This window comes from Silurus aristotelis (assembly GCF_946808225.1).
Source record: "Silurus aristotelis genome assembly, chromosome: 11".
In the NCBI taxonomy this organism is placed as follows: Eukaryota; Metazoa; Chordata; class Actinopteri; order Siluriformes; family Siluridae; genus Silurus; species Silurus aristotelis.
The window spans coordinates 12,638,742-12,653,456 of NC_139584.1; the positions used below are offsets into that span (position 1 = coordinate 12,638,742).

At 36.9% G+C, this 14,715-nt stretch overlaps 1 protein-coding gene across 1 annotated transcript in view; it reads right to left on the reverse strand.

The window, feature by feature from the left end:
• Positions 1-278: 278 nt before the first annotated feature.
• gnai3 (guanine nucleotide binding protein (G protein), alpha inhibiting activity polypeptide 3) overlaps positions 279-14,715 on the reverse strand; it is a 27,724-nt gene continuing 13,287 nt past the window's right edge. The window contains exons 2-9 of the mRNA XM_083553910.1: positions 13,623-13,665; positions 12,754-12,895; positions 12,501-12,658; positions 5,692-5,820; positions 5,447-5,576; positions 5,068-5,221; positions 2,975-3,184; positions 279-1,909 (exon numbers count right to left, since the gene is read on the reverse strand). Coding sequence (XP_083410036.1) covers positions 2,994-3,184; positions 5,068-5,221; positions 5,447-5,576; positions 5,692-5,820; positions 12,501-12,658; positions 12,754-12,895; positions 13,623-13,665 — 947 coding nt within the window. The 3' untranslated portion in view covers positions 279-1,909; positions 2,975-2,993. The remainder of the gene's footprint in view (positions 1,910-2,974; positions 3,185-5,067; positions 5,222-5,446; positions 5,577-5,691; positions 5,821-12,500; positions 12,659-12,753; positions 12,896-13,622; positions 13,666-14,715) is intronic.

Below are 14,715 nucleotides of genomic sequence, written 5' to 3' on the forward strand. Positions count from 1 at the left end.
CTGACTGCACCCCAGGGCTCATCACCCTACATCAGCACCTGACTTTACTAACACCCTTGCGGCTGAATTTAGAAATTTCTACAATCACACTCCATAATCAAGTGGAACATGTTCAGGGAAGAGTGGAGTTTGTATTTAATAACAGCAAATGGTGACAAATTGTGAAAGTAGAAGTTTAAAAAAAGCACATTTGAAATTTCTGTTCAGGTGTCCACAAGATTTTGTCTATATAGTGTATTTCTGGTTTAGTCTAACAGGAATATCAATCTTGAAACAGGTTTATGATTTAGTTTGCATGTGCTTTAATAGATATTAGTGACTCAGTACAGAAAATGATTAAAAAACTGTTTTCAAGCAAGAAACTAAATGGTTTTATAAAAGAAATAGAGGCATTTACTGACCTGTAAAAAAAATGAGACATATTGCCGGATATGGATAATACTTTTATACACTGCATAACACTGTGCTGTAGCAATGCAAAGTTCAAGTTTAACTGGGTAACATGAAACATGTTAGACAATTAAACCGGTACAAAATACAAAGCATGTCGGTTCGTTTTTACAAAAAGAAATCCACAGGATTAACATAGTACATCCAACAGCCCTTAATGAGATCTTAGCAAGAATTATACATTTTATAGTCTGGGCTACATTCAAATCATAAACTGTAGCTGTAGGCTTCAGTTAAAACTATTTCAATAAAGTTTAGCGTTTGGAAACTTTTTCAATCTGCAAATAATGAGTAGAAATGTGTGACCTAAAGCAGATCAACCTGACCAATGAGTGGATTGTTTGTCTGTTACAATTAAAAGCACAGATCGCCACTTTTATTTTCGCTTTTATCCTTGGAGAAATGAGCATTTTTCATTTAAAAAAAAAAAAAAAAAAAAAAAAAAAAAAAAAAGTTAAGATTTATGTAAAAATAAACATGTATATTTACACACTTTAAGTACACCTGCCATAAAGATTAAAGCCCATCTACTTTTGTTTAAAATCCCAGCAACTAAGCCTTCAAAATATCTAGCAGTGAATGTAAAAATTCAGCCTCCATGCAGGAAAGTCACAATATCTACATTTATTACAAAGTGTTCTTGAACCATTTATTAATTCCATTAGCATGCAGTCATGGATTTATTAATCGGTAATAATTCAAACACAATTGTAATGAACAAGAACAAAAGTGTTATGTAATGGCCCATACTAAAAAAAAATCAGAGAGGAATAGAAGAACAAGTATTTCACGATTTACTTTTTTCATTTTTATTTATAGATTTTTTTTTAAATGCAACTAATCTAGATTATAACTGACCCGAGAACTAAACAGCTACAGTTGAGTAGGTGAAAATGCTCTTCTTATGTGAACACCATCATAGGTCTTGTTTCCATTGAACCATGGTCCCGAAAAAAAAAAATAAAGAACTCAAAACAATCGGAATATTAATAACTTACTTATAAACCTAACGTGAGAAACTTGCAAAATTCAGCTGGATGAAGAAATCACAGTTATGTAGCTGCTGATAGTCAGAAATTCCTCTTTTGGCAAGAAGCATCTTAACATTGTAGGATTCTGGTGTGTGCATAGAACTACTTTATTTACTGTAACAGCCGAAAAAAGAATCGCCAATCGGTCGAAGAGCAACTTGAACCAGTTGTAATTTCATTTCAAGCATGAATAGAGAAGGTTCATCCATCTTGACTTCTCTCGAACGTGTGGGAGAAGTAAAGAAAGACAGACGATAATAGCGCCAATAAAGAAGGTTGAAGAGTTTCTCCAGAATGCACAGTAAGAACTACGGTGTGCGTGCAGTGTGGTAGCAGCACTGTGTCGCCATTTTTTCCCCCACCGACTGGAATCCGCTACAGGCAGCGACAAAGAGATCCATCCCACGAGGCATTGCTCGCTAGTCCCTCTACATTGAGTGACAGAAATGAGGACAGGAGAGACAATTGTTTTAAATTCGGTGATGAGGAGCTCTGTATCCCTGTAGAGATGTATAGTCTCTACAGGGCTGTGAGAGCTATACTGAAACTATACAATGCGTAACTAATTCTCAGATCTCATACTTCATCTACTGCAATAAAGTACATGGAGTTAAATCTGCATGTTCTTTAAAAGAGGAGCAGCTCCTCGGGTAGCACAGTTGTATTCTTTACATGTGACTTGCTGTTTCGTTGACTTTGTTCTTGAACTCAGATTACTAACAAAGTTCCGTCTCAAGTAATCAGCTTTTTGACTAATTACAGTAATCCCCCGTTTTACCCGCTTTCTCGCTCCCCCGGTTCATCGCGGAATTGCATTTGGCCCATAACTAATTTGTTTGGCTAAATTTTCCGGTCTCTCACAGATAGCACGACAGACCAAAGTTTGAAATAATGAAGTAAAATGTTAATATAGTACAGTACCGTATACATAAAATCGCATTTTTGGGGTGGCGTCCGTTTATTGCGGTTTTCTGTTTATCGCAGGCGCTTTTGCAACGTAACCGCCGCGATAAACGGGGGATTACTGTACTTCAGAAAGATCAGCTCCCTTGAGGAACCTGGGCCACAGCAAAAGACGTAATCAAGGAGCAGTTCTTGAACCTTACGTTAAAAAGTAGTTTTATGTAAATCTGATATTTTTCCAACTTTTCATATGTAAAACACAAACAGTTAATATTTAATATTAGGAATGTAATAGATAGTAACAGTTAAAAAATTTGAGAGAAATAATCTTTTAACTATTGTATTTGATAAAAATGCAATTATTTTGAACTTGATTTTAGAATATTCTGAAGAGATTCCCAAACAGTATATAAATAAAAGAAATGTTCAGGACTAAAAGAAGAAAAGAAGCACCTAACTAGAATTTGTAGAATATTTCACTACACATTGCAGCATCAGAATTGCGGGTGCAATTCGGTTGCCAAAAAAACTATAATAATTTACTCGTATTAATGGTAAACATACCGCTTAAAGCTAACTGTTGAGCCTACCTCGGCAAACAAACATGCTTCAGTAGAGTCCACATTCAATCAGGTTGTTCTTGATGATGACATCAGTGACTGCATCAAAGACAAACTGCACGTTCTTAGTGTCAGTGGCGCAGGTGAAGTGGGTATATATCTCCTTGGTGTCCTTTCGCCTGTTTAAATCCTCAAACTGGCACTGGATGTAAGCTGCGGCCTCTTCGTACGTGTTAGAACCTAAAGGGAGATGCAGAAATTTCCAGTCAGAGTCACAGTGTGAGAGAAGATGCGTATTGTTGAAGTAGTACAATGGGTAATGACGGATTTTTTTTTTTTTTTTTGCAGAGACTAAAAAAAAAAAAAAAAAAAAAAAAAAAAAACAGCATTTTTTCCCCCCTAAGCATTACCATCTCTAATTACTGTTCCAGCTAAAACCTCACTGAGAAGCCACACTAATCATTGACCATTTGAGACAATTACAAACCTAAACACATTTAAAAACATGGATGGTTCGTACACGCCATAATTTTTTATCAGTCAAGTCTAATCCTCTTTTTAAACTAAGTCACTCTTTACTGTGGAGTTCAAAATGCACTCGAGACAGAAAAAACTACAATAAATCCTTGATGTTTACAAAGACAAAGTGAAAGGTTAAGCCGTCTCCCATGCACACTTCCATTCTAGAATAAAAGATGATGTGTAGCAGATACAGCTATTTTACCACAGCACAGTGAAAGTACAGTGCCATTTAATGACACCCACCGATGAAACATGAGCATGGACAGCCGCCCTCGGTTTTATTAAATCTTGCAATCTATAAATCTCCATTTCTTCTGTCCTGGCAGCGACGTTTTAAAATGGTTCATTACATCAGAGCGAAAAAGATGAGAATTATTATAGGATCGGTGGAGATGCAGCCGCCGGTGCCTGTTTGATTTCAGAGCTTGGAATGAGGCTTAGTTTATGAAATTTTTATCTGAAACACACACTGCTTTGCAGTCTCACTAATCCTACTGAAGAAGGTCTACTGAAAGTTACGATAATCCCAAAGATTAAAATCACTGCCTGAGAAGACAAAGTTATATATACATTCAAATTAAGCCTAAATACTTAAAAAAAAAAAAAAATTTATGTATTAAAATAATGGTTATTTTTTATAAATAAAATATTAACACATTTCACTATATTGTTTTACAATAGAATGTAGTACATGTAGAAATAAAACCTTCTTCCAAACTGTAAATTCTTGATTCTGATTCGTCAGAAGGTGTTTTTTCCCCAAACAGTTCTGACATAAGCTCTGTCTGTTATTTAAATAATACATTTTTAAGACATTGTGTTTTTCTATAAAATCACTTCAGTAACAGAATGTGCATGAAAGGCAAACTACATAATAAAGACTAACATTGTTGATATAGTAAAGTCTTCTGTAAGCACACAATAATTTTATATTAATGGGGCGGAGTCTCTGATTTTCCGCGACAGAAGAGTCTTCCTGATGTAGTGTAGAGGTGTTCAATCTTCTCCACAAATGACTGGTGTGGGTGCAGGTTTTTATTCCAACCAAACAAGAGCCACACCTGACAGTCTATTGAAAATGAAAAGGTGAAATCTGCTGTGGCTTGGTTGGAATGAAAATCTGCACTCACACTAGCCCTTTGTGGAGAAGATACATTTACATTTGCGGCAGACGCCCTTATCCAGAGCGACGTACCAAAGTACAAAAGATCACCCCTGATGAAGAACTTTGTGTCTTGCGATAACTGGTTCCTTGGCAGGCTGTGCTTTTTTTTTTTTTTATATATATTATTATTACTCTAAAATCAGGAGGAGGCTGTGATTAAGCTATCTGACACTATTACCTAAAAATCATAAAAAACACACAGATCAATTCTTTAGTGAACAAAATGCTGTAGTTTAAGAAGAACAAGACACCTTGCATGTATGGTTACTAGAAAACACTGAAAATTTCCTACAATGACACGCCTAGTCATGTTTTTTTTTTTTCTTACTTAATTCTAGCCATTGTTACTTATAACGGCTTTAAAAAAAATGTCTTGGATCATTCTTAAAACTACCTGCCCAGAAGCCATAAAACTGTTTTAGAGGTCTCATCTCACCCGAGTATTCAGGGTAACAGATAGTCAGTGGACTCTTCTTGATCTTCTCCTCAAACAGGTCCTTCTTATTGAGAAAGAGGATGATGGAGGTGTCTGTGAACCACTTGTTGTTACAGATGCTGTCAAACAGCTTCATGCTCTCATGCATGCGGTTCTGTGAACACAAATTCAGGATGTTGTGAAACTCAAGATCCTGCATTAATAACTTGCACCATTAAACATTGTGCCATTTTAAGTGTTGCCGTCTAAATTTGTAAGTTAAAATCATGTGGGGAAATGACAAAGTCCTTTAGATAGATTTAAAAATACTTCACAACTGCAGAACTTATTTCTATCCAATGAGTATAAAACATTAAAAGACAGATAGAAGCAGGCGCACCATCTCCTCATCTTCAGCCAGCACTAAGTCGTAATCACTCAGAGCTACACAGAAGATAATAGCTGTGACACCCTCGAAGCAGTGAATCCATTTCTTCCTCTCTGAGCGCTGACCACCCACATCAAACATCCTGTTCACACACACACATATGGACGTTAATTAACATGCAAGACAAGTTGCAAAAGGGTTACTACGTGCGTGACAAGTGAAAACCAATTATAAGGGGATGGAAGGATTTTACTAACTTGAAGTAAAGCTCTTTAAAGGTGAAGTGAGTTTCCACGATGCCTGTGGTCTTGACTCGAGTCCTCAGCACATCTTGCTGTGTGGGCATGTAGCCCTGTTGGGATATCCTCTCCAGATCATTTAGATAGCTAAGACAGACATAGCAAGAATGTGAACTTCAGATATATACAATATTAAACATGGCAGACGAATCTAGACAAAATTTAGGCACTGTACGGTGTTTTCTTTAAGTTTTAGTTAGAAATTATCCCAAATTTTGGAAACTTTCTCGCCCCTCATCATTTTCTCCCTGTTTTTCCATTTTTAATTCTGCAGTGTCTTCTGTGCTACCTGTCCAGAGCGCTCCAGAGTTTAGCCGGTCAGTAATAATGGTCTGTGAAAAAAGTTACTCGAAGAATCGTTTCAGCCCTAGTGGCAGTGTTTTGTTTGCCTGAAAACAGGCTTGGTTAAAAATGTCCAATGTTATGTAAAAGCAAGACAGTTTGGAATCAATGAGTGTATAGTTAGTAATCTCTCTGTTTGTGACCACAACAGGTCACGTGAAAAGCCGGTAAATCTTTGCTATGGTGTAACATTACATTACATACAGTGGTGTGAAAGTGTGTTGCCTAGTCAAAGTCCTGACCTGAATCCTATTGAGGTGCTGTGGCATGACCTTAAAAAGGCGGTTCATGCTCGAAAACCTTCCACTGTGGCTGAATTACAACAATTCTGCATAGATGAGTGGACCAAAATTCCTCCACAGCGCTGTAACAGACTCAATGCAAGTTATCGCAAACACTTGATTGCAGTTGTTGCTGCTGGGGTGGCCCAACCAGGGCAAACACTTTTTCACATAGGGCCATGAAGTTTTGGATTTTGTTTTCCATCAATAATTAAAAACCTTCATTTAAAAACTGCATGTTGTGTTCACTTGTGTTATCTTTTACTAATATTTAAATTGATGATCTGAAACATTAAAGTGTGACAAACATGACAAATAAGAAATCAGAAGAGGGGGCAAACACTTTCACACCACTGTATAAAATCTATTATTTGAAACTGCATGTTGTCAATATCCTCTCGATTTCCTTAACTGCATGGTACTAAGCGGGAGTATTCTATGCCTATTTGTGTACTATAGCAGGTTGGTGGGATCCTGAATGAGTAACTCGCACCATCATCAAGGTGTGGCACAATACTGTAATGAATGGTGGTAAAAACATACATGACAAATATTCTGATTGTGTAAGAAGAGATCAGGAATAAAAACTCTCCACACAAATTCTATTTATTCCAAGTGTCTAAGTTAGTGATGTGTCTTAATTATGATTGCTCTTACATAGTGCCACTCTCTTGCCATGTTGTAATAATAAAAAAAGAAAACAAAAGAAAAAATAGATGTGTAGCCCACACCACACAGTCTGCATGGTCCTAGTGCCACGTCCTAAATCTACATCACTTCACCAATCCACAGAGGGTCAAACAGCTTTGAGACCACTTAACAACTGTACCAAATAACAGAATCTTTGGCTTGAGGGTTTTTTGTCACTAGGAAGTTATGAGGCATTTATACACCCTGGAAAATGTGCTTCATGCACAGAAGATCAGGAGCAGAGGAATTCACACTGCTCAAGCTAAGGCCTGTTAGAGCTCTTGCACAACTACAAACCAGCGAGCGAACTCAAACAACCAGCACAATAACACCTAGTCACCTAGTGGTGCAATGATTCCAAAAGTTACCTCAGAAACACTTTGCTATCTTACTCGCTCGCATTCTCCCATTCAAAAAATGACTGCACACTGCTTGGGAGAAACACGTTTTATACAAGCAGGAAAAGCTAGACTGCAAGGTCATCCGGTATGAGCTCCACCCCTACATTCACACAAATACTCTCCGAAAGATCATCTTGTATTTAATTATGTGAAACCATTTAGTCCGAGGGTGTGGTGAAATGGGATTAAAGAGACCAAGCTGTTAATGCTAAAGCGAGTAAAGCCATTCTACTTAAACAATGCGTGGCTGTCTGGAATTTAAGGCAGAGAAGTACAAGGATGAAAGTAGGGCCATAAAATAGTAAAATATTTTTAATAGTTAAAATAAAAAAGTTATAATAGATAATATAATTAGGGCTGCAACAACTAATTGATCAAATTAATAATAATCAATAATAAAATTTGTTGTCAGCCAATGCTGTTATTGACTATTTGGGCTGCTCGAGTTACGGTTTAGCATGACGGGAAAATGACCGTACAGAGTCACCCAGCAGCGTCCCAAGTCATCCAATGCAATGGGAACATTTTATATTAAAAACGCAACAAAAAAAAACCTGTACCTGGAAGTAATTGTAAAGCGGAACTTGTGTGGTATGGAGGTACCACAGTGATGCACGAGAACATGAAAAGAAAACACACTGGAGTCACGGATGACGGTGAAACATCAGCACGGTAAGTAAAAACTATTTCCTCATCATGTGAAAATGATCTAGTTTAATTTTATAGTCACTGTTGTGGTTTTCAGTGAAGGATTATGCATTTGTACACCAATGCATATATTTTTCTTTCTTTTTAATCAACCCTGTTAGCGTTCTGCGTTTTTTGCGTTTCATTCTCATTTTATAAGCATTTGTCTACTACAGTTAACTTCTGTTTTCAAACGTAATTTACTGTGGCCATGTTCAAATGCTGGTTTTTAATATTTGTATATTTAATTTATGTTTATAGCATTTAATTATTATACAAAATGAAAAATTATATATTCTAGATGCTTATATCCTCACAAATAAACAAAATATCTATTTATTTAAATTAAAATTGTCAAAACACTGTTGTATTATATTTTATATAGCTTTTTTTAAGCATGGTTGTCAAAATACAATACATATGTTAACTTACACAAACTGCTTTAAACTGGTTGACTTTTTTTTTTTTTTTTACAGAAAGTAACATTTACATGTGTGTGAATGAGAGGGAGGGCAGTAGAGTGGTGCGGTTGCAGGGAGAAGAGGTGGAGAAGGTGGAGGAGTTCAGGTACCTGGGGTCAACAGTGCAAAGTAATGGAGAGTGTGTTAGAGAAGTGAAGAAAAGAGTGCAGGCAGGGTGGAGTGGGTGGAGAAGAGTGACAGAAGTGATTTGTGATAGAAGAGTATCAGCGAGAGTGAAAGGGAAAGTTTATAGGACTGTGGTGAGACCTGCGATGTTGTATGGATTAGAGACAGTGGCATTGAGTAAAAGACAGGAGGTGGAGCTGGAGGTAGCAGAGCTGAAGATGCTGAGGTTTTCATTGGGAGTGATGAGGATGGACAGGATTAGAAACGAGTTTATTAGAGAGACAGCACATGTAGGACGTTTTGAATACAAGGCAAAGGAGGCGAGATCGAGATGGTTTGGACATAGGGGATATCGGTAGGAGACTGCTGAGGATGGAGCCACCAGGTAGGAGGAAAAGAGGAAGGCCAAGGAGGCGGTTCATGGATGTGGTGAAGGAAGACATGCAGGTAGTTGGTGTGACAGAGGGAGATGTAGAGGACAGGGTGTATGGAATCGGATGAGCCGCTGTGGCGACCCCTAAGGGAAGAATAAGAAGAAGAAGAAGAAGAGGAAGAACCCAGCATGAGGGAATTTGTTCAAAGGAGAAATCCCCCATGCACTCCAACAAGCAGCCACTATAAACTTTAAAATGTCCAAAATAAAAATATAGGTTCTCAGTGTGTGACGTTTGCATTTTTTAAGCACACTTTTATACATAAAAACCCAAATAAGTGTTTTATATAGTTATAATAAGTAAAACATCTAATAAAAAATACAAAAAAGAGACAGAGGGGGTCGATTATCAAAATAATTGTTTGTTGCAGCCCTAATTATTATAGATATGTTTCACAAGCATATGAATATGAATCATAATTAGTAATAAATAACATAAAAAAGACTCCATGTGAAGGGTCAAAGTGTACCAAATATCAGCATAACCAATGTCAGCATTACATGTCTTCAGGAATGCTATTTAATGTGTGGATCCATATGAAAATAGACATTTAATCTTCCCAGGATTAAAATGATTTCCTCAGGATCTTAAACCTATGTTCTACCAAAGCCGTGTCAAGTTCAAATATCCCCAGCGTGATTGTGTACAACAAGAAAAGCGAAAGGTTGCTGCTTATTCACGGGCGCTGACGTGAGAGCAAAAAAATGTCCCCGGTCACCGCAGACCAAAGCGCCACTGATAGGATGCCAGAGTAAAGAATGTGCTGTGCAGCACAGCTTCTGTTTACATGATACACTTTGTATAACATTTCAGACATGAACATGAAATATAATACATATAATAAATATTGAAATATAATACACAATACATAAATGTAGTTGGTGGTTAGACCTGATCTCCTCTAATTACTGTCACTGGAATCGACCGGAATTTTTCAAAACCAGCAGAACAAACCAGGATGAGTCACTCTAGCACACTGAATAGGAAAAGAGATTAGGCCTGGAACACGGCCTGTTCGAAAAGCTCGGAGCAGATCCTTAGAGTGTCCTGAGCTTAACACTGCATTCAGAAACATATACTCAGGAATCAGAGGAGCAAGACACAGCTTGCCCCAGCCGACCTGAGGAACTCCTTACTATAGGGTCGTGTCTCGACAAGTACACAAGTTAAAGATCCACATTCTCATTCCAGATCGTAGGCACTGAAATATCTGAAGTGGCCAATCAGATCCTTGTAATTGTTTTCCCTTTTTCTTATGAGATGTCAAATAAAACCATACTGCAGCTCTTCCATTATAAAAGAGCAGGTCATTAACCAAACCAGGTCCACCATTAACATACCCAGATCACGATACTAAAACAATGCTGATATTTTCAAAAGCATTAACATTTTCTAGGTTCATATGAGTAAGAAATGAAAAGAGGAAGTTAAGTGAGAGAGCAGAGAAACACAATAGAGAAAGGTTAGGTTTGATCTGATCTGATCTGATCTAACAATGTACAAAAAACATTTCTTTAACACAATCTATGTTCTACATTCCTAAATTTAATGTTTTGCATTCCTGAAAAAAGATTTACACTGAAAAACAGTAAATAGCATAGACATGCATATATTGCGAATAGATGCAGAGATGGGAATATGAAAACGAGCCCTTGAACGGAAAAAAACGTAAGTTTTAAGTACGTACCCAAGTTAAAGGGCTTTCGTTTCGATGCACGCGTCTACCGAATGCAATCCTTTTATTTTTACGTGTGGAACAGTTAAATTCTGAGTTTCCATAGGAACGTATTTAGTGGCGGACTGCAAGTTTGTTTAGTCTCTGCCTCTGCCTTTTAAAATTTCTTTAAAATTTTCCATTAATGACATTTAATTTAACCAATTTAATTTGTGCAAATTTAATTGATCACTCAATTTAATCAAAATAATAAAGTGTATTGCAATAATTTGATTTATTCTATTTTATTTCTTTTTTAAATTGTATAAAAAATTTTTTATATATTATTTAACCAAGCAGGCTTTATATTTAAAATTGTTTTGAAAATGCAAACTGTTGATGTTCACAAATGTTAATAATGAACAGCGTTAATAAAAAACGACAATCGATTTTGTTTTGCATTTCTTCGCCTTAACCTACCGAACTAACCTAAACTGTACTGAACCGTGATTCAAAAACCGAGGTACGTACTGAACTGTGAATTCTGTCTACCGTTACACCCCAGTATTGAGAATTCCTGTTTCATCCCTTCTCCTCTGCTTACTTTGTGCCCAGAGTTTATATTATGCTTGCAAAATCACAACTCCTGACAATTATTGACTGATGATAGTATCATCACCTGGGTAAAGAGGGCGTGGTCAGGCACGTGTAAAGTGTGTCATGTCAAATTTACGACAAATTTGTAAAAACTAAAAATAGCAAAAGTTGTAGTCTTAATCATAAGCAGTTACATGTAAATCAAAATCAGGAAATGCTGCAAAACAAAGCAAGACTGAAAATATTAACGGAATGAGTTTAGCTGTAACTAATAAAGATGCTTTGTTACTCCGCTCTGAAGTCACAAAGCAGGCTATTAAAGTTTGTAAGCATAGGATACAAAATAAGTGTAAAAAGAAACACCTGTTATGACCAACAACATTGTCCAACTTGACAGCCATTCCGATATTTGGAATCTCACATTGAATTACTATAGTCAATCCTGCCAAGAGTAGTTTGTAATCTATTTTGATGTTTCATCTGCTGTTCTTGATAATCTCACAATAAACTCCAGTATATACTCGGAAAATACCGTAGCGGAACTGACTGAAATATGGAAAATACTTCAGTTTTCTGCCTATGACCTCCAGTGGCTTCTGTAGCAGTGTTATAGCCAATCGTTTGCATGTGAGTAAGGTCAGCTCAGTCAAAAAGGAAAAGCGTTTAGGCAGACGTTTGTAGGTTTTTGATGTTATCTTCACCCTCTCTGGTCTAACATTTGAAGTAATAACATTGTTGTTAGAAACCAGTCACGTTTAAAGATGACTGGACAGAGAAGTATGCGTTTAATCTCAGGTGCAAAACAGATGTGCGTAGCTCGTGGCGTTAGTGGAAAGCGGTAACTTGAAGCTGCACTGTGAAACGAAGCACGACCGCTTCAAAGTGATGCGTCGTGTTAATAGCCACAAACGAAGCACTCGTCGTCAAGCATTAAAACTCTTTCCAGTCATGTTAGTGATGTAGCTATACTATCAAACATTTGACTTAAATACCCCGGCTCTGTAGGAAATTAGAATTTAAAAGACACACGTTCACATTACTGTTTATCACAGCACTGCTTCGGCGTTTTCCTGTCTTTAAGAGTGTGCTCTTACTAGGCAGCGGAGTCGTTCAGCTGATACTCCCGGGACCTGGCGAAGCAGCTCTGGACTCCGTTATCCCTCCACAACCTGCGGATGACCCCAGCCAACTCAGGGGTCATGACCCCTTCTTCCGCTGTCCCAGCTAGCACAAACAACTGACGTGCGTCGTCCTGGAGACCAAACAAATTGTCAAAAAAATTGTCAAAAAAAGCAATACATTCTGCATAAATAGCATTTTTTTTGTGCGAACAGAGGAGAGACTCACAGCTCTAACCGAGTCGCCAAAGTCAATCTTTAAACGACCCATTGCTCTGATGATGGCAATGATTGACTGGATCGTGTTGCTGTACACCACCACCTTGTACTGCTTGCACTCCTCTTCTGAGTAGCCATCTTCATGGATGATCCTGATAGGAAACCATTTACATAATGTTTAGGTGAGGATTAAACCCCTATAACATTGTTCTTACTTGGAAATGTTTAAAGCAATGCAACTGTAAATAAAATATCAAATATATAATTATAATAATCTTCTGTGCATTGAGTTGCAATGGAAAGTCCTGCAGACAGAGGATTTTAAGTATAAGGCCGAACAGACTAATTTTTTAGTATCTGATTCACATTCATTTAAAAAAAAAAAAAAAAAAAAAAAAAATGTATTGTGGAATTTGCAGGTTGCCAATTTTACAATTTAATAAAACAGACCACAATAAATTGTTGCAATTTAACCAATCAGATTATTATACGTAGCAGTCTTGTGTGATACTAATTTGTTCGCTTGTGATACTCCAAAAACAATGGGCCAAAATAACAACAAAAAACAAGCATTTCAAGCATTCCAAATGAGATTAAATGAGACAAAACAAAAATTGTCAGGGAAAAAAAAAATATATATATAAATATATACAGTATATACACACACACACACACACACACACACACACACACACACACACACACACACACATATATATATATATATATATGATTCGTCTACCAATCATGTAACATACATTAATGCGTTTATGCTAAATGTATAAAGAGTAGCAGATTCGTTAATAAATAATTAAATCCCAATATCGCACAAGCCTAATTTACAGTGCTGATCTCCAGCCAGGAACAAAAAAGACTCACTTCATCTGCTTAACTATTGTGCTCTTCCCTGATTCACCAGCACCTGGAAAATAAAAAAAGAAAACATTGGATCACACAAAGGTTTTTGCAATGTAGCCTAATAAACAAAACATCTCCCCAAAAGCCTAAATCACATGATAAGGATAGGGTCCACCACGAATGAATATGATCTTTGAGCTCGACTCGCAACATCACAAGCCCAGCGTGAGCAGGAGGCCTATTTTAGGTGGTGATTGCCATTCACCAAGATTAAATGCCAAGCACATGAAAGGTTCGTCTGATGTTAGGATCGTAAACCCTGCTGTTCCTGAGGATATGAGGAAATAGAGTGATGCTTTTCAGAAACCAGATCTAGTGACTCACTCTGAACGCCAATTTAATACTTTCTCCGGAGAAGGATGGGATATTATTTGACAAACAAGCTTTCAGCAAGTTGGTGATGCGCTGGGGCTTTTGACCTGATGCCCTGGAAATTTGTAGGCCTCCAATGCATTAACAACTTCATGCTGTGATTATTTCGCGGAACTACCGTTAACATGGTATAAATGCAGCATCCACTGGCAAATAACAGTATAAAAATATTTTAATTAATTGATTTCCTTCTCACTTTACTGACTACAGCAGTGTATAAAAAACACACACCTGACACAACAGTCCTGTTGTGTACAGTATATTGCACAGGGGGGCAAACAAAGTGTAATGATGTGACATAACATTGCTGTTGCATTTCATGTCATAATACACTTTATCGGAAGTTTTGCAATATCTTGTAATACCGCAACCTAGTCTGATCTTACAGTTTTTATTGAATCTTTAAATCCAAAAATGCAAAATGTATTAATTGTAGATTTTATTTAAATGTCATATTTCTAGACTAAAAGGCAAATTTCAAATCATTATTTACTTTTTTTTTTTTAACAGACAAATGTACATTGTTTTGCATTGGTTGAACTAAGTTATTCTTCTTCTGCTTAATATTATTATTATTAAATTAGTATCAACCTACCAAGCAAACCAAAGTTGGTAGATTGCAACCAGCACAGGGTTGGTGTTATTTCAAAGCTTCTGACGATTTTTTTAATGTGGTTGTGTA